The sequence below is a fragment of the Festucalex cinctus genome, chromosome 9, assembly GCF_051991245.1.
Source record: "Festucalex cinctus isolate MCC-2025b chromosome 9, RoL_Fcin_1.0, whole genome shotgun sequence".
Taxonomy (NCBI): Eukaryota; Metazoa; Chordata; class Actinopteri; order Syngnathiformes; family Syngnathidae; genus Festucalex; species Festucalex cinctus.
In genome coordinates, this window is record NC_135419.1 from 8119000 (window position 1) to 8143325 (window position 24326).

The 24326-nt window shown below is 39.3% G+C and overlaps 2 protein-coding genes across 4 annotated transcripts; both read right to left on the reverse strand.

Annotated features, from left to right (window-relative positions):
* Window positions 1-773: 773 nt before the first annotated feature.
* klb (klotho beta) lies at window positions 774-9487 on the reverse strand. The gene is made up of 6 exons (XM_077531861.1): window positions 8750-9487; window positions 6608-7121; window positions 5371-5639; window positions 5037-5293; window positions 3285-4213; window positions 774-2049 (listed from the first exon to the last, which is right to left on the reverse strand). Exons 1-6 carry the CDS (start codon window positions 9485-9487, stop codon window positions 1655-1657), a joined length of 3102 nt encoding a protein of 1033 aa, XP_077387987.1. The 3' UTR covers window positions 774-1654.
* A 3050-nt stretch (window positions 9488-12537) lies between these two features.
* Window positions 12538-24216, reverse strand: lamp2 (lysosomal-associated membrane protein 2). 3 transcript variants are annotated; one of them, XM_077531862.1, is made up of 9 exons: window positions 24048-24216; window positions 22256-22371; window positions 21730-21940; window positions 20455-20616; window positions 20168-20388; window positions 19966-20085; window positions 19290-19344; window positions 19030-19200; window positions 12538-13396 (listed from the first exon to the last, which is right to left on the reverse strand). In XM_077531862.1, exons 1-9 carry the CDS (start codon window positions 24091-24093, stop codon window positions 13254-13256), a joined length of 1245 nt encoding a protein of 414 aa, XP_077387988.1. In that variant the 5' UTR covers window positions 24094-24216; the 3' UTR covers window positions 12538-13253. The 3 variants fall into 3 exon arrangements, with proteins under 3 accessions (XP_077387988.1, XP_077387989.1, XP_077387990.1); XM_077531863.1 differs by lacking the exon at window positions 12538-13396 and adding an exon at window positions 14337-14876; XM_077531864.1 differs by lacking the exon at window positions 12538-13396 and adding an exon at window positions 15008-17717.
* Between the last annotated feature and the right edge of the window lie 110 nt (window positions 24217-24326).

Sequence of the window (24326 nt, forward strand, 5' to 3'; positions counted from 1 at the left end):
GCAGATATTCGCTAGTTAATACCTGAAGTTGATATTGGTAACGCCTGCAGTTTGTGGTATCTAAAATTTGATTTTGACTTGTCATAATTTCAGTTATAGATATCTACAATTTTGCTTTGCCTGTAAATCAACTAATGACTGATATCTGCAATTTAGTTGCATATATGCGTAATTCATTAGTGGCCTACTGTATCAGACTGTAATGGAAAACGCTACACATGAATGGCAAACGTGATGTCACTACGTCATAGGCGTAGTTCCACTAGGGGGCGACATTGTTACATCTTGATATACAAAAACATCCCGGCTTTGTTATGTTGGTAGTCAGCATCATGGCATCGATTCGATATTATGTCCAAGGATGAGTTTGAGGTGATGTTTGGACTTCGTCTTTTCTTTTTGATAAAGACAACATTTATACCAGTCAGTTTGTCTTAATTGCACATATGGAGTACGAATCTGCCATTTTTTTTGTTTTGAAAAAGGCAGAGAGGCTATTCATTTACCACCTAAAATAAGACAAATTGTATACAACTAGGCTCGGTTATTACCAGTTAACCTACACTCAACCCGGTCATTCATCCAGTGCCATTTAAGTCCAGTGTGATCTGCACAACATGCAGTCAACTGAAGCCCCTTCACTCAAGTGCTATCTGACTAATCTCTTGGTAAGCCTACTTGACAAAAACTCACAAGATATTACTTCAAGTTAATGGCAGCCATTTGGACACAATCTTGTTCTTAGAATTTTATGTTATACAAGGAATCACAATGGGGGAAAAAACAGGTGGTGAAAAGGACATTTTCATATTACCAACTTCTCACATCAAACAATAACTTTTTTTTGCTGCAAAAGTACCCATATGCTGTATCTCAATAAGCATAATAGATACATGCACTTGGTAACCAAAATATACCAAACTTATATTAAACATCTGCAATGCAATGCATTGAGTTACAAACAAAAACACACACAACAATAATTTTAAGGCAGACATCTTGGATTTTAGGGCCACCATCCTGCAATTTTTGCCAGCAGTATTTTTAAAAGAATGAAATTTGTACATGTATCAAATTTCACTCTTTGAACAATTCTTGCTATAACTTTACAGTACAGTATTTGCTGTATTACAAGTATATGTGTGTCCGCTAATGCAGGGGCTGTCAACTTTTTTTGAGTCCAGGGAACCCTTACAGGCCATTTTTAAAAGGACCCCATCATAACCCTAACATCAATTAAACATAACTAACCTCTCACTCACCGCTAATGCCAATAGAATTCCAAAGTTGTCTATTTTTGAGGGGGAAAAGTCATAATAACAAATTCATTTTTTTTTTTTAGAGCGAAAAACAATAACAAAGATGCTATTGTGATGGAAATTTATATTTTTCCAGGATAATGTAGTAAAATTATGATATTAAAGTTAATGAGGGAAAGTACAACTTTATTTTTGAAATATGATGCCTTTTTTTCTGGAAAGACACCTTTGAGAAAATTGGACTACCGATTTCTGCTGCATATATTAGTGATTCACCAATTATTTTGTAGCCCCTCAAGGTACAGCTCATGGACTCCCATGGGTCAATTTTAAAACCTCTCAATTAATGAGTCTGTCTTGAGTTTAACGCTTGGCAGCAGGCCCACACGAGCACATTACTGCACCCTTGCTCTTCTTATCCTGCTCATAATGCTTACTCCACTCTTCCGCCCCTTCATGTACTTTCTCGTGGTGATGACGGTGGAAAAGACCAGCGCAGTGAGGATGACAGCTGTGAGCATGAGGCAGCAGCCAAAGACCGTCAGCGCCTTGTTCTTGGACACCCACTCGCATAAGGAACACGCTGGCCGCACCTCACTGGAGCGACACGTGTGCGAGGGTGCGTCTCCGGGGAAACCGTTCCGAGTGATGATTTGTCTGTAGAAGTCAATGGAGGCCTTTGCTTTGGATTGGTGGTGGGTCGAGCTGAAAAGACCATACTGGGGTACATGATCATCCTGCAGCTTCCATACATAGAAGCCCTGCAGGTTGACTCCATCCAACTGACGTGCTGAAGAACATAAAGAGAAACAGAAATATTAATTTGTCGTCAATCTGGTTTATATTTTAGATTGAAATATACTAGTGTTTGCTCCAGGTGCAATGTAGGCGAGCAAATGGCCATAAAGGGCAAGGTATGAAAACTAATCTAATTCATCTCTCCATTGTTTCTCTGCCCTCCCACTTTTTATCATCTTTATGGTTCCTTGGGTGTTTATAGGAGGAGGCAATATAGCCATAAAATCTATATTGCGTGTTGAGCTTCGCCTGGGCGTCAACATCATTCTAATCCATGCTGAAAAGTACATTACACAGGAGTGAAAATCAACATTACTTCTGGGAGGAAGTATACAGAGGAAAATAAATTTTTGAATGTAGCAGTTCTCAAACTACGAAGTACTACTAAAAAGTAAGTAATACTAAAAATATTGGTGAACATGGAAACAAGGACTTTTCACCCCCCCCCTCCTACGAAATATATTTAAGGCTATAAGTCACTGATTAACACAACACTACACATAAAAATTAATAACATTGTGCTTAAATAATGATTCAATTCGTTGTCAATTTGTTCTCAATATTTTGAATGTAAACAAGATGGAAACTTTGATTTGATATTTGTTGTAATATTGTCAATGTTAAAAGCAAAGTTTAAAAAAAAAAAAAAAAAAAAAAAAACAGTAACGGCTCACCTGTGTTCTACAATGTAAGTTGTAAGCGAGCTGACCCACCCATGATTGGATTGGTCATTACCTGAGCCCTGAGCACCTGTGATGTCATTTTCAGTCAACAGCAAGTGACAAAATGGCTAAAAATTGGGTGGATTTTGCTGCGTTATTCGTATTCCATAAACAAAATATTAATCAAAATACCCTGTTTGGACTTTGTTAAGAAAATTTGGGCGTTGATGTCCCCTCTAATTCTTTATTTTGTTGTATGCTCCATGTGTGTCAAAGTAGCATATTTGCTCATTTCAACTAGCCACTGGCATTCTATGCATTTTGCATTATGTTAACTTTTCATTAGCATACCTTTGGTAATATTTGGCTTAATTTAACATTTTGATGTTTAAATATGTTTAATCGTCTTTTCTTTTTTTTTGGTCAGTTTTACAGTAACATTCAACCGATATTGGTAAAAAAGCTCTAGTCATATCGTACTACTGTATTACTAATTTACTCATCACTGATTAATTATTCCAGCGATAAATGGGGGTTTACTCGACATGAAAACTAAAAGGCTGACCTTTTAGAGCCTCCTGCAGATAACTTTTTATGTAGTGTTGCCTCATGGTATCCTGGACAGGAGCCTGGTCATCAACCCCACTTGCTGTGATAATGATAGGCCGAGTCCCTCCATATCGCTCAGTCACCCAGCTCAGCATCTTTCGAAGCCCCCAAGGGACGAGCGCTTGGCCCAGACTGGAGGAGGGCCAGGTGGGATCGGAGAGGATAAGACAGTCATGATTGCTGGTTGGATGGTTCTTCTGTACATTATTTGGAAAAGGAGAGACCAGGCGGGTGGTGAAGTGATTCAACGCAATGAAACTCAATGCACCTTTGAGCTCCACCATTTCTGTTTTAGTAAAAGTAGGAAGAGGAGATCTCTTTTGGCCCTGAAGTCGCGCTCGCTCCTTCAAGTAAGCCTTCATTTCTTGTGGGTAGTCCCCTTTGCCCTGCTTCTCCTCATCCGCAGTTCTCAGCAACGGGTCCAGGAAGCGAGCGAGTTCAAAAAGAAGGAATCTCTCTACCGCTGCCGCATGTGACTCCAGGAGGAACGCGTTTGCAGGTTCAGCCCAGTCAGCGTGTAGCGCCAGCGACACCATAGTTCCATGCTGACGAGAGTACTCGCGCTCATGGAGCCGCCAGGCTTTTGCATGAGCCAAAAGGAGGTTATGGGCCGCCCGGTGTTGCTCATTCGCATCGGAATAAATATCTGTCAGTCTGTTCGGTTCATTCACCGTGATCCAGTAACGGACCCAGGAGCCCAGCTCCCGGTAGCATAGTGATGCATATGCCTGAAAGGCCTCCACTGTGCTGTAGTTGAGCCAGCCTCCAGAGGCATGCAAGGCGCCAGGCAAGCCAAGATGTGGAGCTTTGTGCGTTGGGTAATAGAGGATAACGAGAGCTTCCAGGTGCAGCTTCTTCAGCTCAGTGAGGACGCAGCGGTAGTACCTTTTAAACATAATTGTTACAATAAATAGAAGGTTTGCTTTTATTTAGCATGAAAGTTGAAAGAAACTATTTAGTGTTTCAGTACTGTTAACTAAAAAGGAGCTAAACAAATTCACAAGCGGTACTATCAGCAACGAGAACCACGGTCCACTCAAAACACCCCTTTGAACAGCAGTTCAGCAACAGCAAAGTCTGCTAGTTCCAAGACCGGTTGTTTACTAGCTCTGTGGCACAACTAGACTGGTACATATATTTCCAAATTGTGCTAATGTCACAGATAATGCACAGGCGACACTAAGCTAACATGTGTGTCCACGTGGCGGCCATGTTGGCAGGGCCAACTTTCTCATCAATGAAAATGAATGTATACACAGTATGTGGCAGCAGCCATGTTAGCTGCAGCAATGAGTCCCCATCAAAGATAAGCAGTAACATCACATTAGCTTAGCATTGCAGTAAGTAGCTATGCAGCGCAAAAGGAGCGTGTCGTATTGACCTATTAATATCCATGTGTACACGTTTCTTGAACATGCTATTTTTTGGTACGTTTTTGTTTGTTTGTTTGTCACAGGTGGTTTGTCACACAATTTAGGTTCATCCTGAAATTTCACCCCAAAGCCCGATATTGCTAACAATAATCACCAGGTACCCTTGTGGGCTGAAAAACATAACTTCTTGTTTTGGATTTTTGTTTTGGTGCAGACGGATGCTCTAACCACCATGTATTTGAAAATAGGGAGTTCATTTTCAGTCAATCTATAGAATACAAAGATAAAATAACACTACAATAGTCACTTGTGACCCAACCAATTTGCATTCTTACCTCAGTGCTTCCACATTCACACTAGAAAGGTCTCCATGTGGTAAAATCAGAGACCAGTTTAGAGCAAAGCGGTAATGCGTTGCCCCCGTAGATGCAAACAGGTAAAGATGGCTACGGATGGCCAGATAGTCTGTGCACTGGGAACGATTAGTATGAAGCTTTACTCCTGGGATTGCATGCAATAATCCATCGCCTGTCCAGTTCCAACTGTACACATTGGGATCTGTAAATTGAGGGGAAAAGGGATAAAAGCGGGCCTAGCAAGAGAGAGAGGGAAAAAAATAGATGAGTATAATTGTATTTGTCTCGATCCATTTCATCTGGATGCAGTTACCTGCAAGGTGGAGTCAGCAATACCCCAGTGAAAATCACAAGGGAAATGACCGTTAACCTCTCTGGAGGGCTCTACTTGGGGGAAACCATTGTCAGCGATAACCCGCCTGTAATACTGAGCACTAGTTTTGGGCGTCCTGGTTCGATTAGGATGCGTGAAGTCAACGTAAAAAAGGCCCCGGCGGACTGAGTAGTTGTAGTTCCATTCAAAGCCGTCTACCAGTGACCACGCGGTGTAGCCTAGCAACCGAACCCCATCCAAGCGGACAGCTGGAACACAGAACACAGCAACAAGATGAAGTTACATGTGTGGTGATCGTAGAGCCTGAGGGCCATTTATTATAGTTTTGGAATTTTTTTATTTTAGTTAGTGTTTGAGTTTTGTTTTTTAAATTTATTTAGTTTTAATTGGTTTTCAGGGTGGTTCTGTTAGTTTTTTTTTAGTTTTAGTTATTTAATAAATGGTTAGTTTTAGTTTAATTTAGTTTCAGTATTAGTTTTAGTTTTTTTTTAATGTGTATTACTTGTGTGCAATATTTTTAAAAAGCAACATGGGAGCGACGTCATCTGAAGTTGCTTTTCTATTGGCTGCTCCGAGAGGATGTTGCACTTTCAAACGTTATTCCGGTTAATATCAAAATCAATCTACTTCAAATCCCATGTAAAATCATCCCCAAAGGCTCATGCATTAAATTAATTACCAATGACTAAAACAAAGGACTTGTGCTATAATTATAGTTAGTTTTGTAAACAAAAAATTTAGTTTCAGTTATTTTTCGTTTTTTAAAAGCAAAAAAGGTCACAATATTGTAAAAAAAAAAAAAAAAAGTTCATACTAAAAAAATCACACAATATTTTGCTTTTGTACATAACAGCAATGCATATAAACAATCTACAGTCTTTAATAACACTTAATTTTGAGGCACTTACTTGCTAATGCAAGCACACATTGAGTTCCTCCACATATTGACTTGCTTCACAAAAATTATGTTCCCCTTCATCTGACCATTAGTGTGGATTTTAAACATGGAAGGGCCAAAACATGCCTTGTGAAAATTAAACTGCACTAAAAAACTAGCCACAAGAGGGTGCTAGAGCTGCACAAAATGGAAATCAACCTGACTTTTTTTAACAGATGTGCTGCTTTTAATATCATGACATGACGACGACGATATTGTGGCAGTTTTAATATCGAGATATCATGATATTGTCGTTATTTTTACATCCCTACTACTTACCTTGTAATACGTAGTTGATAAATCTCTTCATCAAGTAAATGGCCACTGTGTCCTCTCTACCCACACTAGCTTCAGAGAACCATCCACCCTCAGCCACCAGAACTTGCAAGTCCCCATACTCCAGCTTTATCCAGCCCAGAATGCGCCTCAAATCCGGAGACACGGCCTGGCCAAAATGTGGCAGGTTTCGGCCCAGACGGAGGTTGTTTGGCCCGAAGGACAGGGCAAAGAAATCGGCCGTGTTCTTTACCCATAGCATCTCTTCGGTAGAAAATATGGGCAGGAGGCCGCCGTGCTTGATTTTCAAAGATGATGGATAATCTCCATCGCCTAAAATGGGATTGGCGAACCAACCGAGAACAGCTTCCATCGACTGTTGACAAAGATCGATACTGGTGGTTGTGGTTTGGCCTTTTTGAGGTTCAACCCAGTGGGAGCCCAAAACAATGGACAGTTTACCCTTCTGAGCTGGGCGGTAGTGGGTATTATACGTGTGCCAGGCTTTGGCATGTGCCTGTAAATCACAAAAAAAAACACATTATTCTACCAAATCAATCATTTGCCTTTGGATATGAACTTAAGTCGTTCCATGACCACACTCAAAACATCTTTCCCCATTGAAATGAATGGAAATGCCATTAATCCATTCCAGCATCCCCCCCGAATGAGGATGTACAGTTAGTCAGCTGTTAATTAATTGGCCTTAGCATTAGCCCCTGTGTGTGTAGAGTGATGACATCAGTTGTGAGTCATATTTAATTAGCGAGCAATATTTATTTTACCACAGAAGTGCAATTGTATAACTTCAGCCATTTGTACTTTGCAAAAGGCAAATTGCACTTTATTTTATTTTATTTTATTTTGTGCAATGTTTCCCAACCTTTATTGACTCAAGAATCAAAAATGTCATACATAGGTTATTTATGTACCTTCTGTCATTTTATCACTTAATTCACCTATGATCCTACTTCGTTGACAAAAAAAAAAAAAAAGTGTTAATATTTTTGTCTAACTGGACATTGATTAAGCTAATTGTGAATCTGTATTACAAGTTTGTGTGGAAAATGTTTCACTGCAAATTAGTGAATAATCACTATTGCGCTCAACCTGCCAAAAATGAACCACAATATACACACACAGAAATATTGAAGCCTAACTTTTAAAAATTATATAATTATTTTTACATAAGAAATTCCCATTTTCTTTACTTTGAGATAATTTTAACACAAACCTACCAAATAAACCTCATATGATACATATTCATTAGTCTAGTAAAGCCTATTTATTTAAAATGCATAATCCTCAGGTTTGTGCATTTACTGTAGAACATTTTTGGGATGTCTGCATTCAGTTTCATCCCAAAAACAAAACTGTAAAAAATTGAAAAATAAATAAATAAATAAATAAATAGATATACGGTAAGTGTTTTTCACATAGCAGCGGCGATATTTATCGTGTATATAGGTAACCTATTATGGAATTCAAACAATGTTTTTTATATATTTTTAAATAAATACTCTCATTGGTATTAATTTAAACCTGAGAATTATGCATTTCAAATAAATAGACTTTATTAGACTAATGAATATGTATATGGTTTGTGTTCAAATTATCTTTTAAAAAAAGTAAATGGGAATTTTTCATGTAAAAAAAAAATAAAATAAAAAATCTTCGTAAATATTTTTGTGAGTGGCAAGGGATTCCTGTATTGTTATTATTTATTCTATTTGAATTTATTCTAAAATATGTTGGAGAAAATATAAGTCTGTTTTTCAATGGTGCGTGCGTGTTGTTTGTGATGGTTTCTCAACCGCTCCATTCACATTAGGACTGTAATCAGACTCAACCTAACAAGTACACGATAATGATCCTTTTCTCATATGAGCGTCGACATGCAACAGCTGTGCAGCGCTCTAAATGTCAAAAACACGAGTGATTATTATTGAGGCATATCTCCATGACTTCCTGTCACACACTGTACGGACATGGTGGACTTTAGACCTCGTCTCTCATAAAACCTCTTGTTCATTGACAAGAAAATACCAAATAAATTAGAATATGTCAATAAACTGGTGCTTTTTTTGGTGGACTAATTAAGAGAGCAAAAGATGAAAATAACTGCAATTGCAGTTTTAGGCTTACCTTAATCAAATTGTGGGCCACTAACAGAGAAGCAGCAAGCCCCCCTGTTTCCCCAGGGGCATGCACCCCCATGCCATACCCTTGTACAGCCACCAGGTATGGATTATGCATCGTAAGCCAGTACCTAACACGGTCGCCAAACGTGCGGAAGCAAAAGTCAGCGTATTCCTCAAACAATCCGATAAGCGTGTCATTTTTCCATCCTCCGTACACCTCTTGCAGGACCAGCGGCAGATCCCAATGATGGATGGTCACGATGGGCTCAATTCGCTTTTCCACCAGCCTGTTTAGGAGGCGGTTGTAGTGCTCCACAGCAGGTTCACGTGGAGGACCTGTAGCATTCCCATCAGGGAACAATCTGGGCCATGAGAGGGAGAAAGAGTAGGACTTCACCCCCAGATATTCAAGTGCCCGCACATCTTCTTCCCAGTGAGCATAACCGTCACTGGCCACTTTGTCCGTCTCAGATTGGGTGAAATGGTCCCAGATGGATGCACCCTTTCCATCCTGGTCCCAGGATCCTTCAGTCTGGAAGGCGGACGTCCCAGACCCCCAAAGGAATCCTGGGGGGAAAGTATCATGAAGAAAGGATTGTTCAAGACTGATAGCGACGGGTTTGGGCTTCTGCCACATCTGTCTGCCATCGCCAAGCGAGCCAGCCACTTGGTGGCAACTGTTCACCAACCACAAGAGCAGTAAGATGCACTGAATCATGAGATGGGGTGGATAGTCCAGCATACTGAGGGAACCTCTCTTGTTCCAGAAATGAAGTGCTAGGTAGTCTCAGCATGAAATGTTGTTCTTTTTGGGAACAATAGATCCATGTTGGTAGAGGACAGAGGAGGAATGACCCACAGTCAAGCGGTGTGATCGTTGTAAACCTTTCCTCTCGGTGCACTCGTGCGGCCACTCAGCCCCGCCTTCCCACCTCATGTTCACACATACAAAGGTTGAATGATAATCAACCACCTTGCTTGCGTCACTATGAGAGGCTTCATTTATTGTCGCATTCCCGCTCCAAAAATATAAAGGCGGATCAGCCTTTTAAGGTACATCATTTAATTACAGTGGTGCCTTGAGATATGAGCTTAATTTGTCCGGTGACCATGCTCGTAACTCAAATCTTTTGCCATTGAAATGAGTGGATATGCCTTTAAGCCTGACAATTATTTTGTACTGTTTTCAATGAGAAATATTGCGCTCCATAATATTGTAATTTATAACATAAGTAATGACGTAAAAAAACAGGATGTTTAAAAAATAAAAATAATTTTTTTTTTGCAACATTTTATATTCAATTCAGTGGATATTGTGCCATACTGGTGTGCGTGCATTCACAGTTTAATACAGACATAGTCACAACTTGTGTCTTGAAAAACTCATAAAGTCACTTGTATCTCAAGGCACCACTGTATCTGTATACAGAAATATACAATTCAACTTATAACCTTTTAAGCAAAAATATTTGTGAACACAAAAGTTTCAGTATCAAATATGACAATAAAACAGTACTCACAGTCATGTAGCCTTTATCCTCTGCGAGGAGCTGAGATGAGCAAAGCCTCAATGAACAGTATATCAGTCTGTCTTAGACTGCCCCCAGGTGGCCAAAGTGGACATTCCAGAAAGAGCAGCAAAAGGGCTATTCAAGAAATTAAAAAAATAATTAAAAAATATTATATATATGTTTTTTGTAAGTTTGTCTAAAAAATAAAAATAAAAATGTGAGGCTGGAACAGATTAATGGCATTTGTATTCATTTCATTGGGGAAAGGCGATTTGAGATACAAGTGATTTGAGTTATGTGCTCATGGACAAATAAAACTCATATCTCAGAGCAGGACTGTATTATTCTTTGTGTGCTATTTGAGGGTCACCAAAATGTTTCGAGTCAAATTGCAAATATGAGCTTCAATCAATTCACATCAACTGTGATGCCTTCAGGGACATTTATTAAGGGAAGGAGCGTAAATAGAATTTTGACAGCAACTTGATGAAAAACTATACTTCTTCTGACAGTCTTATGGCCAGAAAGCACTGGAAAACGCTCACAGTGTTCCCTCCAGATTCAATAAAAGGATGACTGGAGACAACAAGGTTACCTGCTCATATAACTTTATTTAATTTTGCTCTATTTTTCAGTCACTAACCCAGAATCACATTGCTGGAAAATGTGTGAGTGTGTTTTAATGTCCACCTGTCTGTATGTGTCATTGTCTTTAATGAAGCCTTCAGGTTAGGACAGCTTTCTCATTGAGGAAGTGTGTGTAGGTGTGGAGAGCAAACAGTGTAGTTGCTCGGGAAACACGGCATCATGAGCTAAGAAGCAGACAGGTTCACTGATTTGGGCAGCTGCCACTATTACTACACGAAAAGTGCAACAAAGTTGCACAAGAGTGGCAGCTGCTAGGTAGGCCTACCACACCAACTCAGTTATTTTTGAGTGAGTTTTAATGTGTTGTACAGGTTACAAGGTCACATTCATGGTGGATGAGGTTTTGAAATGAAGTAACACAAAAACACAATGCCAATCTCAAGTCATTTTAACTGGGTCGTGTGGACTTATTATATTCACTCGACGTGGCTAGATAAGAATAATAACGCCCTGTTCATCAATATCGGGAAGGTATTAATTTACAAATGTGTTTGTAGTTGTGGTTCGCTCTGCAATGATGTAGGTAGAACTAAGCACACTGCTCGATATTGATAGGCGTTTCCTCTCATTTGGGTAATTTTCTGACGCCTGCCGCCATCTTGTGCCAAAGAGTGGTAGTGATCAAACATGCGTCATATTAAATGAGGCAATATTGACGGTAAATTATAGTATAGAAACTACTGATTTTAATCGTTTTCTCACAAGGATAGTCAAAGCACAGATTATTATCATTTATTTATTTTTTAAATCAATATTTGGTTTATTTTATTTTGGTTATGTAGTAGCCTGCCCTGAATGTTAACACACTAGGTATGGTTGTTGAACTTGAAATGCTATAAGTGTGGAAACTGAAGTATCCGTTTTTGAGGGCAAGACAAACACAGTCTTGATAACAGAAAACATATCCAACCTCCATTTTGAGAAAATTATTAAAAGTGTGAAAATGGACAATAATGTTTTTCTTTTCAGATTTTTCCTCCTAAATTACTACCCTAAAAAAAATCAGTTTGTACTTGTTATATTGTACCTATATTTATGGAAACATTTTGCTGCCATTCCCACAAAAAAATAAAATCATATATCTACTTCCCAAAACATGATAAATATAAGGTTAAGTTTCATAGTTTAACATAACATATGCCCAAATCTGCACCTTAGGCTACTGGTTAGCTTGTCTATCCTCACAGTTCTGTGTTTAAATCTCATACAAATCTACCTCCAGCGTGCCAATGAATGTTCCAGTGTCATACTAGTCTCATCAATGTTTTTGAATAACTAACATGGCTGATAACATGTCGTGCTTTTTGACCTTCTTAACGGTCATAGATGTTACCTGCTGCAATGTAAACCTTTCAAATGGATGTCCTACTCGCCAGTGATTGACTGTGAATACTTCTTGTGCCCAGGGTGAGACTGTTCACGTTAACTCACTTTTGTAGGAAGTCTTGGGAGCATAAATGGTGGATCAGCTCCATGTTTTGTTTCCATTTTAATGTCAAACGGCCACATGTCATATTTTATTTCCCACCCATGTCATGAACTTTGAACATGCTGTAAACCAACTCATCTAATGGGCAGTGTGGTAACCTTTGAATTCAGTCACAAGATCTCAGGCCAAAAAAAACAACATAGCTAGAAAACAAGAACCAAACTTCCATTTATTTCATTTGTCCCCCCCACCCAAGCTCATCATCACATTACTTTCTTCTCGAGCAAAGCAACTGAACGGTGGCTAACGGAAAGGCACAAAACTGTCTGTTGTGGGGGGTTAGTGATCAAATGCTGTGCAATGCAGTGTCTGTTGAGAAACCGTGCCATGATGAAAAGAATGGTGCAATAAATTATGTAAACATCCACAGGCTGTGATTTTAAAACTATTCATCCATTATCACATCCTTTCCCCAAAATGTGGTTGTAGACAGTGCTGGTAAAGTGTTTAAGTGTCCCTTCTCATTCAACAGTTCATTTCAATATTGTGTGCATTTAAAAAGAAAATAAAATTTTCTGGCATACAAGTCAATGTGCTATAGCTTACTTTTACATTCAAGTCATTCAACAAGTTATTTCATTCTATACAAGAGATTAATCATTTACACGTATAATATTGGAAAGGGCAGAAACGGAAAAGCCCCCCTCATTTTGGGAGTGGAACTGGACATGCAGTCTTGACTCAAACAATGCAATTTTCATTTGAAATGGTTTGGCGGGCTCCATCATTGGCAAAGGAGGAGGAAAAGACAAGTGCGGAGGTAGCTGGGATACACAGGGGCATAAGCTCAATGTTACTTTTGAAGGGCAAAGGGGCACAAAAAGAAGATTTGAGAATGTTTTGGGGGCAGAAGCAGCGCTTTAGACAGACTGGTAGCCAGTGCGACTCTTCCTCCGGCCAATCAGGTAAGATAGAAGGACAAGGACGATTAGGAAGCTGAGGGCCACGCCCACCGCAATGGGCACCAAAAAGCTCAAATCAGAGTCCAGGAAGCACTCCTCGGCTGAGTGGTCCACAAACAAACACGCAGACACAAACGAAAGACAGACAAGTTAGCGTTGTCGATTAGTGGGGGGAAAAGAGACAACTGAGAATGTTAAAAATCCTCAAAATGGTTAGAAGTGGCACACATCTGAGCCTGGAAGAACATGAGATTTCAAAAAAGCAAATCAGAAATGTGATCATTCAAAAGCAAGAGAATTAAAACGACAATATTGTGTACACACATGCATTAGAGGACTCATTTGACATGTTGGGGAAAATCAGTTGAATAAATAGTGCCATATACTGACTGTGAAAATGTGTACCAGTATCACTCTCATAAACAAGAGTGAAGCACTTGAAGACAGTACAGTAGCCAACAACCAAATAGTCCCTCGCGTAAGCATTTATTAAGAAAAACATGTTAATATCCTAAAGCTGGTGTAGAAACAAAATCTTTTAACTTTACAGATGTGAACAACTTTACTGATGAGAAATAAGAGGCAAATATGCTCCCTTAACTTTTCTTACTTCTTACTTTTCTTCTTTCATATTGGAATCAAGTGGCCAAGTTATAGTCCCTCTAATTTTTATTTTTTTTTAAAAGCCCTAAAATAACCAATAACGCTAAGCTAAATTATGTTCCAACATACTATAAAGGTGATGACACACACAAAAAAGGTTAAACACTAAATAAATGCTTACGTATTTTATTTATTTTTATTTTAAATTGTCTTTTGTATGGTGACAAATTTAAGCTATGCTAAGACAAAAACATATCCTAATCGCTTTCGTTTTAGTAATACATCTTGGAATTGTATTTTAAAAATGCTGGCAGGTGGCTGTCAGTTAGCTTAGCTATTATGCTAACCTAACAATTAGCAAAAACTAGACAAATGGCCACGGTATCACCACTGTACTGTACTGTACAGCCCTGCTGTACTTTTATTGAAGAGAAAAAAAAAAAAAAAAAAAAGGCACAAACTGAGCAGTTATGCTAAACTAATACACTTTTGTTTTTGTTTCATGTCATCTTTGGAGCCGGACATTTTATTTCATTGCATTTGACAAATATATTTCTGAACCAATCCAATAAGTTCTTCATAAAATCAAGAGGGCAAGAAATATCAATAACGCCACAAATGCAGTATTCTACAAAAAGATGTGACGCTCAGCTCTGCTAATGTATTTTTTGTTCCCCATGAGTGGCATAATTCCCAAAATGGCAAATGGTCCATTAGGAAGCAGAAAAGAAAAGCACGCGTGAATAGGAAATGTAAACACCAAACAGAAGGTTAACAGTTGAGAACAGAAAGCATATAGCTTGATTAGAAAACAACCCCCCAATAAAAGAGAAGTCTAGAAAGACTCGTAACCGCTGGCCATGTTTCTCTTTCTCCCGATGAAGTAGGCCAGCAGAACGATAAGAACGAGAACAATCAGGGCAACGCCAACAGCTATGGGAACAAGGAAGTTCTCCGCGTCCGGCTGGCAATCCTCAGCTAGATGAGGGTGAAGAGAGAAGAGGTCAGACGTCTTCATGGAATAAAAGTACAGATTAAGACAGTGAAGAATGGGTTAGGGCAAAGCTAGTCTTAAGATTCAACAAACAAAGGAAACATTTACTCAGAAGAGCCAGGACAGCAGCACACTTTTATTTATAATAAACCTCCAGAATACTAAAAGGATCACGTTTGACACTCTGTATCATCCATTTTGTGAAAGCAAAACAAAGCAAGATTATTATGTTACACACACAGAATCCCTTTTGCTGAACATGCGAGAAATCATAAGCCTAACGTAGGCTTAGTCATGGAAGCCAATACTTGACTGAGCAAGGCACTATTCTCTACAGGTTGATGCAGCACAAAGCTGAAAAAAGTAACAATGCTGCAATTGTTCAAACATTCACACAAAGTCCGGGGGGGGGGAGCAAAGTTATGGAGCAAATTTTAAAATGCTAAAACACAAAAATCATCATTGCTGCCCCAGTTGGAACATATGAAGGCATATTTGGGCCATGACAAGATTTAAATACATAATTTTATGACACTAAAGTCATAATATGAGAATAAGTAATTTTACACAAATAAAATCAATATCTGAGAATGAAATTGGAAATGAGGAATAACATGTTGAGGGTAAAGTTTTAATGAGAAAGGTGTAATTTAACAATACAACCTTAAACATGGTTTTTGAAATTCAGTATATAACTTCACTCGCAATATTAGACTCTTAAATTACGACTTATGAATTCTAATTTTATTCATGACAGTTTAAAATTTGTCTTTCACGTTGTCTTTTTAACCTCTGGTTTTAGTCTTTTTGTTTTTTAAACTGTGTTCTTCTAAGTTTGAATGTTTCTTTTCAGCATGGCCCTAATACACTTTCGTATGAACGAGTAACACACGAGTGTCACACTGGCTTGTTATCGTCACAATAACAAAAAGGGGAAAAATAAAGAAAAATAAAAAAAAATTAAAATTAAAATTAAAAAAAACAAAACACGCACACACACACAAAAAAAATGCTGTTCTCTTGAGGCTCTGACATGGCTGCAGTGCATGTTGAGGGGGGGAAAAAAGAAAAAAGAAAAGCCTTCATACAGGAAGTCAAGGAGAGAAAATTGCTGAGTGCCTTCCACACCAACATGGCCGACCTGCGAAAAGACAGCTAGGCGGCCATGGAAAGTTGAAATCTGAAGTCATCCAGGAAGTGACGCAAGAAGAGATGCGCAGTGACAGTTAGTGTGAGCAGCTCAGGGGAATTGGCCAATCAGAAAGCAGAATACTGCCACAGAACTTGCTTAACTTCCATGTATCACCCTCTCTTTGGATTTGTCGACACATGACCATGTTACACATTAATTTTAGAAGCATCTGCAGCCTTCAGAGCCTGAATAACAACACAATCAAGTGACACAATTTTCAAACTCATATGCAAAAAAAATAAAATAAAAAATAAAATAAAAAAGAAGAAGAAGCATATTTTAGTGCATTTACATGACATGAAAACATCCTCAAATGAAACAATACCATCCCTTTTCAGAACCTAGTGTCTAACAATTATATAAGAAAAGACTCCGGATTGACGTTTCTGACTTGTGCAAAGTGTTAACAGACCCTTTGAGCAGAAAATGTGACACGTCTGGTGCTGGTTTTGCTTGACACGTCTTAACACCTCCTGAGGGTGGGGATAAAAATGTCTTCCACAATTGTGTAATCTAATGTTTCTCCCGCTCTGCAGGGGCAAACATTGGCTAACGCTTCCGTTACATGCTTTCTTAGTGGTGCACACCTTCACCCTTTGATGAATGATTTAGCTCAACTATCTTCCTTTTCTGCAACTGGGTGAAGGTTTTGCATCTGAATCCTGAGAAACTATTCAGCAACAATGAATTAAATTAGAGCAGGGGTGGGGAACCTTTTCCCAAAGGTTTTACAAAGTAACTATATTTTGAACATCTGTGGATTAAATGGCTAAATGAGGCCGTTTTGTGGCCATATACAGACAAAACGGCATAGGTTCCCCATCCCTGGACTATTGGGGTGAAAAATACAAATCAAAGTATATAATGTGCAAGAGATGAAATCATCAGGGAAAACAAAATGGAGTGTTGGCAGAGCAAATGCAAAATTGTCAAAGTGTAGTTGAAAGTCCCACAGTGGCACTATATTGAGTTACACAGCTGTGAAGGATCAATTAAAAAAAAAAAGAAAAAAAAAGTGAAACTTCACGGTAACGTTGACCATCGTAATGATTTGTAATATAGAAACTGTCACTCTTCAACCTACTTTGTGTTTAATAGTTCTATACAATATACATAAGTTTCACTTTTTGAATGGAACTACTGAAATAATTAACATTTGTACAATAATCTAATTTTGTGCGACAATTCTGCATGTCTGCCGTGATTGGGGCCAACAAATGTGGATTTTGCATTTGCTCATTCACAAAAACAAATGGGAAAAAAAAAAAATAGAACGCAAACACAGGAGCAGACAAGTTTGGTCCTTGAAGAAAATCTACCACATTATTGTCCCTGAAAAATCTCAGAAATGTTCTACGTGCATGTTTAACACTCAAAACATTTCAGATTTTGATGGAAAGGATTTGAATTGTCGAGAGCCAATCGAGTTCATTGCACATAAATCCAAGGACCAGGCTTGGTGGCATTTTGTGACTGATTTGCTAAGAGGCTTCTCAAAGGGTCTGATATCCAACATAGGTCTTTCTTCGACCAATCACGTATGCGATCACTACAATGAGAATCAAGCCAGCCAGAGCAGCGCCGACAATGATTGGGATTAAGATGCTGGTGTCGTCCAATGAACACTCATGGGCTGCAGACGAAAAGAAAGTCAGTCAACCACAGATTGCTGCCGTTTGTACCATGTACCTTAATTTTCACTTTAAGGCTGGTATGACAGTGCAAGGGTCAAGTAGTAATTCAATTTTTATGGCACAGTTGAATGTGTGTCAAGGCAGTAAAGCTCTTATCTCGAGAAGGCATGACTAATGAAGCGTCAGCGCCTGCATATCGAAGTATAAATTCTCAACTAAGCAAGAATTGGATACTATGGTGGCACCTTGACTCATGAGTTCTAGAAAGACCGATTATCGGTGCTGATATTTAGCATTTTGACGAATATCAGCATTGGCCATTTTTACACTATCTGAAGGTCGATAAAGCTCTGAGCGACGAACGTTTGCGAATATTGTGCTTTCTACAGGGTTGGTAGAATGTTGCAAAGATGTTCACAGAGTTTTTACATGTCACAAAGAAATTTTGAACATGTTCTGACAAATTTTCACCGTTGCGAACATCTTTTGAAACCTCTGACGAAACTCAGACGAGAACCCAAAATTTGCTATGTTCGCAAGCACAGAGATGCCAGATTAATAGATCAATTTAAAACTGGGTTAATTTCATGGAACTTTCTTTGTATGTATTTATTTAAAAGTTCACTTAACTTTATAATTCAGTTATGTTAAAATTTTGGAAAACTATTGACTTTTTTATGGTTAAATTTTAAAATAACGCTGTCTATTTGCTGTATGTTTAAATTAAAAGAAAAACATTTAACATGTTGAAAATTTGAAAAGTTGTTTTATCAAACATGCTTTTTGTTTTTTTATGTTATTTTACTGCAAAAGAATATCGGCTCCAAATATCAGTTATCTGCCTCCTTCCCTACTAAATCTGTATCAGCCCTGAAAAAACAAACATATTGGTCTATCACAAATGACTTGGGTCTTAACTTACTCATTCAAATCAACATTTCACACTGAAATGAATTGAAATACTAATCATCCATCCCTTACCTCTCAAAAGTGAACTTTTTGGTTAATATTGACAACAGAAACATGGCCAGTGGCCACAGTAATTAGTAGTAGTTTGTGTGAGCATCTGGATGGGACTTTTGGATTAATTATATTGTAGCTCTTTGCTTATGTTCACATTTTGTATTTTTTATTTTGACTGTTTTCACCGTTCAATATACTAACTTAAAAACACACGAGTCAGGGCACTCGTAAGTCAAGGTACCACTGTACTTCTGAAATAAGAGCGCAATTTATCTCATGTTAAGCAAAGATCAATAATGATGTGTTTGTAAATGTTGCTAAACTACAATGAAGTGAAAAAAAGGTTACCTGTACTGAAGACGCCCTTCTTCACAGCAAAAGGCTGCACTTGAAGGTTGAAGGTGAAGAGGTTGAGCTGGCTGGTGATGGTCACGTTCTGCTCCTTGTTGCACATGTACGAGCTGCCCACTGCCGCCTCCCACAGACTCAAGCTGCCGTTCGCCTCGGAGACGACCAAACCTTGAAACAAGCACACAACTCAACATTAGCCTCCTCCCACCTGGAGAACGCGCTCAACGTGTTTGGCGAAACACAGCGACAGGGCTTACCAGAACTCAGGTTTGCGGTGACATTCACAGCCTGGAGGTGGAATTTTTTGGTGTCCTGTAAGGAAATGATTTATTCATTTACTTATTTTTCTTTGATGTATTGATATGAGTGTAATGAAATTTGTATATATGTGTGTTACTATTGTGTATTTTTTATTTTTCTATTTATTTTTTATTTTTTTATACGAGTAGGATTATATTTTCTTTTATTAAAATGTAATTTATTATAAATAAGTGATAGGATATGAAGAATAAGGGGTAGGACTGGATAAGTTTTCAACTTCTTCCTACTCCCTTGAACATATACATCGATATTTATTGGATGTTTCTTTTATTTTTTACTTTTAACTTTCTTTATTTGTTTATGTGTTTATATAATTATATATGTATATATGCATATGTTCAATAAACTTCAAACTTCAAATGTGAATTTTCCGATCAGAGACAAGAAAGCACACGCATAAGCAGGATGATTAATCAACTTGGAATTGCAACATAAAACTCCACCCTGTTGATACAAAGCAGCTCACGAGACACTCCATTCGGTACACCGACATAACTAAAAACCAGAACTGTCGCATACAATAACCTTGACAAAAGTCTTGGAACCGCAGGTGGAGGTGTTCCTAATAATGTGGCCAGAGAGACCAGACACAAAGAATAGTCGATGACTCACATTGGTGAAAGTCAGCGCGATGGTCATGGCATTAGACACCAACAACAGCTCACTCGTGTTGACGCTGCACGATCCAGACACTGTGGTCACGTTGGGGTCCAAGTTGATCTCCTGATACTTCTAAAAGCAACAAGGATCCGAAATCAGTGTGGCTCCACTCCATCTGGAGAACTAAGTGTTTGGCAGGATCACACACACACACCTCGCCATGCTTGACGCCAATCCGCAGGGCGAAGTTTGCCAACAGACAAGCTGTGCTGTTCTCGTCCGGTTTGATGGCGAACTTCCCAGTGGTGGGTGTGGGGAGGGTGGGGGCGGGGGTGGTCGGGGCAGGCGTACTGGCAGTGGTGGTGTTTGTCACTGGAGCCACTGTGGTAGGAGAGGCGGTGGGGGTGGTGGGCAGGTCGGCAGAACAGCTGGTCACTGCAAAGAGAGGGAGGCGGTCAGCAGGAGAACTTGGTCTTAACATGAGGCCGAGCTCGCCCTTACGGTTTTTGCTCTGTGTGCCGTTGCTGATGAACGCCTGGATAAGCACGTTCCACAGGGTCTGGTTGACCGAGTCGGACTGGATGGTCTCTTTACTCTTGCAGGAGTAGCTGGTGTCCGTGCTTACGTCAGTGATGTGAGGCCTCACGCTCACGGAGAGAGTGTCTGAAGGTGAGAAAAAGGGGACAGGTCATTTGTGGTGACCTCTTTGCCATTTTAAAGTGTCCACATAGAAATTATTCACAGGAATAATAATTGTGTGATTCAGTCAACTAATGTGTTTATGATTTTGATGACATCCATCTTCTATGCTGATCATCCTCACTAGTGACGCAGCCCACTTAAATTTGGGCAACAAGTACATCCTGGATTGGTGGCAGGGAACAGAGACAACTTAGCAACTATTCAAAATTCATATCCACACCATCTAAGTAGGGCAGGGAAATAAATCTAATTTGAATAATCTCCATCTTGAAAATCGAATCGTTGAAAATTTGCCAAAACATAAAATCAAATGTTGCTTTCTGGATTATTCAAAGTTGTTGTTCAAATGTTATATGCAGAGGTGGTTGTGAGGGGAAAAAAAATAAAATAAATCACCACCACACATTAACAGAAGCCCAGAGTTGTAGACTGAGAAGGAGTTCATGTGTGTACATCCTGTATTTATATAGTACATTTTGCTGAATGAAAACGGAAGACCGTGCCTTTAAATAAACATTTATTGTGTTTATTAGATTAAACTCGTAATCGTCCTATAACTAAATAACATAACATATAATAATAATAATAATAATAATAATAATTATAAATGCAATTTTTGGGGCCCCAAGGATAATTTAGTGTCATCAGTGAAGCCAAAAGTCACTGGAGAATGCCCTCGCAGGCACAGACACCATGCAACCCCCCCCCCCCCCCCCCCCCCCAAAGGAAGACCAGAACCCGCATTTGAACCACAAACCTCAGAACTATGAGGAAGCTGGGCTAACCCTCTGTCAAAGTGTGCTGCTGATGATAAACTCTTACACAAAGACAAGAGACAAATATTTGATTTAGGGTGTACTATCAAAATACCCTGTTATTTTGACATTAGTGCATGCACTTCCCACACATCACTTGTTAGATTCTTCTTCCTCCTGCATGTCATTTGCACTCACCATAGAGCGCCTGTGTCATTAACATGCCTGCACTAAACGTAGCACTGCGTGTTGCTAATTTGCCAACACCCTACTGCTAAAGGTGTCTAATACACATTGTGTATAGCCTTGGAGACATTACCGGTCAATGTAGATTTAGGGAAGATGGTGGAGTCGTTGAGGTTGTAAGAAAATGTAATGGAATCTGCCTGGTACGTGCGCCCGTTGAGGGTGAAGTTCATGCTCCAGGAGTGTCCTGCACCAAAGTTGAGCTTCAGGGTGGAGGTCGTGTTGTCGCATTTGCTTCCATTAGACATGACTTGAGAGGGAAGTTCAAACTCGGCCAGATCAGTCTGAGGAGAGAAGCAGCATAAAGAATAAAGTGGGGAATCTCCCCAATCCCTCAACAGCACTGTATTTTTTTTTTTTATCATAACAACTTGGAAGTCAATTAGTGCCACAAAACAGATCAAGCTGCACTTTGAAGGTTCAATTCTGAATTCAACACTGCAGTTTTCTGAGCTGCAGCACAACAATTCACCAGTGCATGTGACAGGATGCGCGCCAGGAAAACGCCAACAAGTGAAACGCTGACTAGCAAGAATATTGGCAGCCAGCAACACACATCATTTGAGAGTTGCTGTGCTATAAATAAGATTAAAACTTACCTTGTTCCCTGACGTTGCATACGACACAGAGAAGTTGAGCATGACATTGGCGTAAAGACACAATTTGCCATCTTTGTCTCTGACATTCACCACAGCCCCACGTGACAAATGGATCACTGTAAAGATAGATTTCGAAACGTACATCACTTTCATTTCCCTATAGATATACTTATGTCCTACAAGATTCAGCACCCGAATTGCATCGTTTGATTCTCAATGACAATGAACGTCCTCAGTTGAGTGAATAAAATGCCCTTTAACCATTTGTTTCATGTCACTTCTCTGACTGACATGTTTCTTTTCACAAAAAGCTACATTTTCTCCATTTTATTTTTTTTTATAGACCAACCCATGTTCTACTGTTGATTACTTAAGAATAGAAAGTAGTATATAATATTCTGGATAGCCTGGTTTTGGTGATTTTGTGTTTATGTATCACAGTACACAGTATTCCGTGGTCTTGCAATATCAAACCAACAGACTGAAATGGAAATCGAATAGAACGCTAAACACCGCTCAATGGCCCACTGCCAGAATCGAAGTGGATATTTTGTCGCGACCGGCTAATTACCGACAATAATTCTGCGCCAGTGAATGTGTACTAGCTCGTGCCATACTGGTTGGACACAAAAAGTTAGATTCCAAGTAACAATCCCACTTTCTACATTTTTTTTTTTTAAACCACAAATTTCTTGCAACCACGTGTTTAAGTGAAGAAAGTGGAAGATTGCGGCATTTGACAAGACGCAACGCGTGTCCGACTGCTTGATAACCCAGCTCTAAGGGTTATGGTTAGGATGATTAATGCCGATAACAGACTACTGTACAGTATTTTTGCTTGCAAAATAAAACGAAAACTGTAAAAAGACACCGAAGGAGGTGAAGCGAGGCAGTACATGACTCGCGCAGGCGATTGACCAATCAGCAGTTCACGGCAGAATACAGCTTAGCAATAAGAATTGCCGGTCACGGCAAAATATCCACTGCCAAGAGACTCGGCGTCGGCTAGCGAGGCTCAAATGAGCTATGTTGTAGTGCATTAGCTTCAACCAAAGACGTTTTAAACAATAAAAACGAACATTTTGAAAATTTATTTCATAGCTAAACAAGACCTTTTAAGAGTACGTAGTGCAAAAATTAACGTAACTTTCTGCTCAGTTAGCGCTTCACGGGGTCGCCTCGCTGTAAACAGCTATAAGAGGCTAAATGCTAACAAGCGAAAACTTTTATTTCATGCAGTTTATAAAACGTCGTGTGGTTTACATTTTGCCTCCTTATGTGTGTGTGGTCAGTTAAACAAGCTATGGTTTAATCATTAACTAACGTTAGCTTTCAAAACTAACGTTAGCCAAGCAAACGCTAATGTGACGCCAAAGTGACACTAGCAAAGCTACTTTTCACAATCGCTGACACTGTAACTTAGCAATAAAATTGTGCCTTGCACGTACAAAAAATAAACATGTTAACACACTAAAGCGTGCAATTTAAGCTTCACGCGTCGCTTGTAACACTCGAGTTTCGATGTTGACGTAGACGGTAATTAGCATTACAGCTAACCACAATCAGCTGCGTTGATGACACATCCGACGGATGATTGTGACTTCGTTTTCACGGTTTTGCAAAGACAGATGTGTTCTTAAAATACACGTATAACTTGAAAACACACATTCCTGATTTTACTATTTCACTAAAGAAGTAGGCCGACACTCCTGCCAGGAGTTGGCAGCACATCGCAAATTGCGACCCACCTCAATTTCATTACTAAATGCCCATCGAATTTGATTTAACTTACCACATCCAAATGCGAAGAGAAGAGCAAAAGCGGCGTGTCGAAACATGATGTTCTGTGGTTTTGGCGGTGGAAAAACAGTCGAGCAGTCAGTGCTCGTTGGACTTGGTTGACGCGCTGCCGACTGTATGAGGAAATGCACGTCACGTCAAGTCATATGACAGGCCCATTGGTCACAGGGGTGGGCGGTGTGGAGTACCATAACCTGCTTCTGTAACGCATTTTCCACTGCACTTTGGTCATTTTAATTCAAGGCTAGGGGACCTACAGTCCGCCATCGAA

Excerpts from the sequence above, each read along its gene's own strand:
- klb (XM_077531861.1), bottom strand. The coding sequence starts at position 9,487 with ATGCTGGACTATCCACCCCATCTCATGATTCAGTGCATCTTACTGCTC. Across the intron at positions 5,294-5,370 it reads TTGCTGACTCCACCTTGCAG|GCCCGCTTTTATCCCTTTTC; the intron begins GTAACTGCATCC and ends CTCTCTTGCTAG. Across the intron at positions 2,050-3,284 it reads TCTGCAGGAGGCTCTAAAAG|CACGTCAGTTGGATGGAGTC; the intron begins GTCAGCCTTTTA and ends TATGTTCTTCAG.
- lamp2 (XM_077531862.1), bottom strand. The coding sequence starts at position 24,093 with ATGTTTCGACACGCCGCTTTTGCTCTTCTCTTCGCATTTGGATGTG. Across the intron at positions 20,617-21,729 it reads CCCTAAATCTACATTGACCG|ACACTCTCTCCGTGAGCGTG; the intron begins GTAATGTCTCCA and ends TCTCACCTTCAG. Across the intron at positions 19,345-19,965 it reads TCGCGCTGACTTTCACCAAT|GACACCAAAAAATTCCACCT; the intron begins GTGAGTCATCGA and ends ATTTCCTTACAG.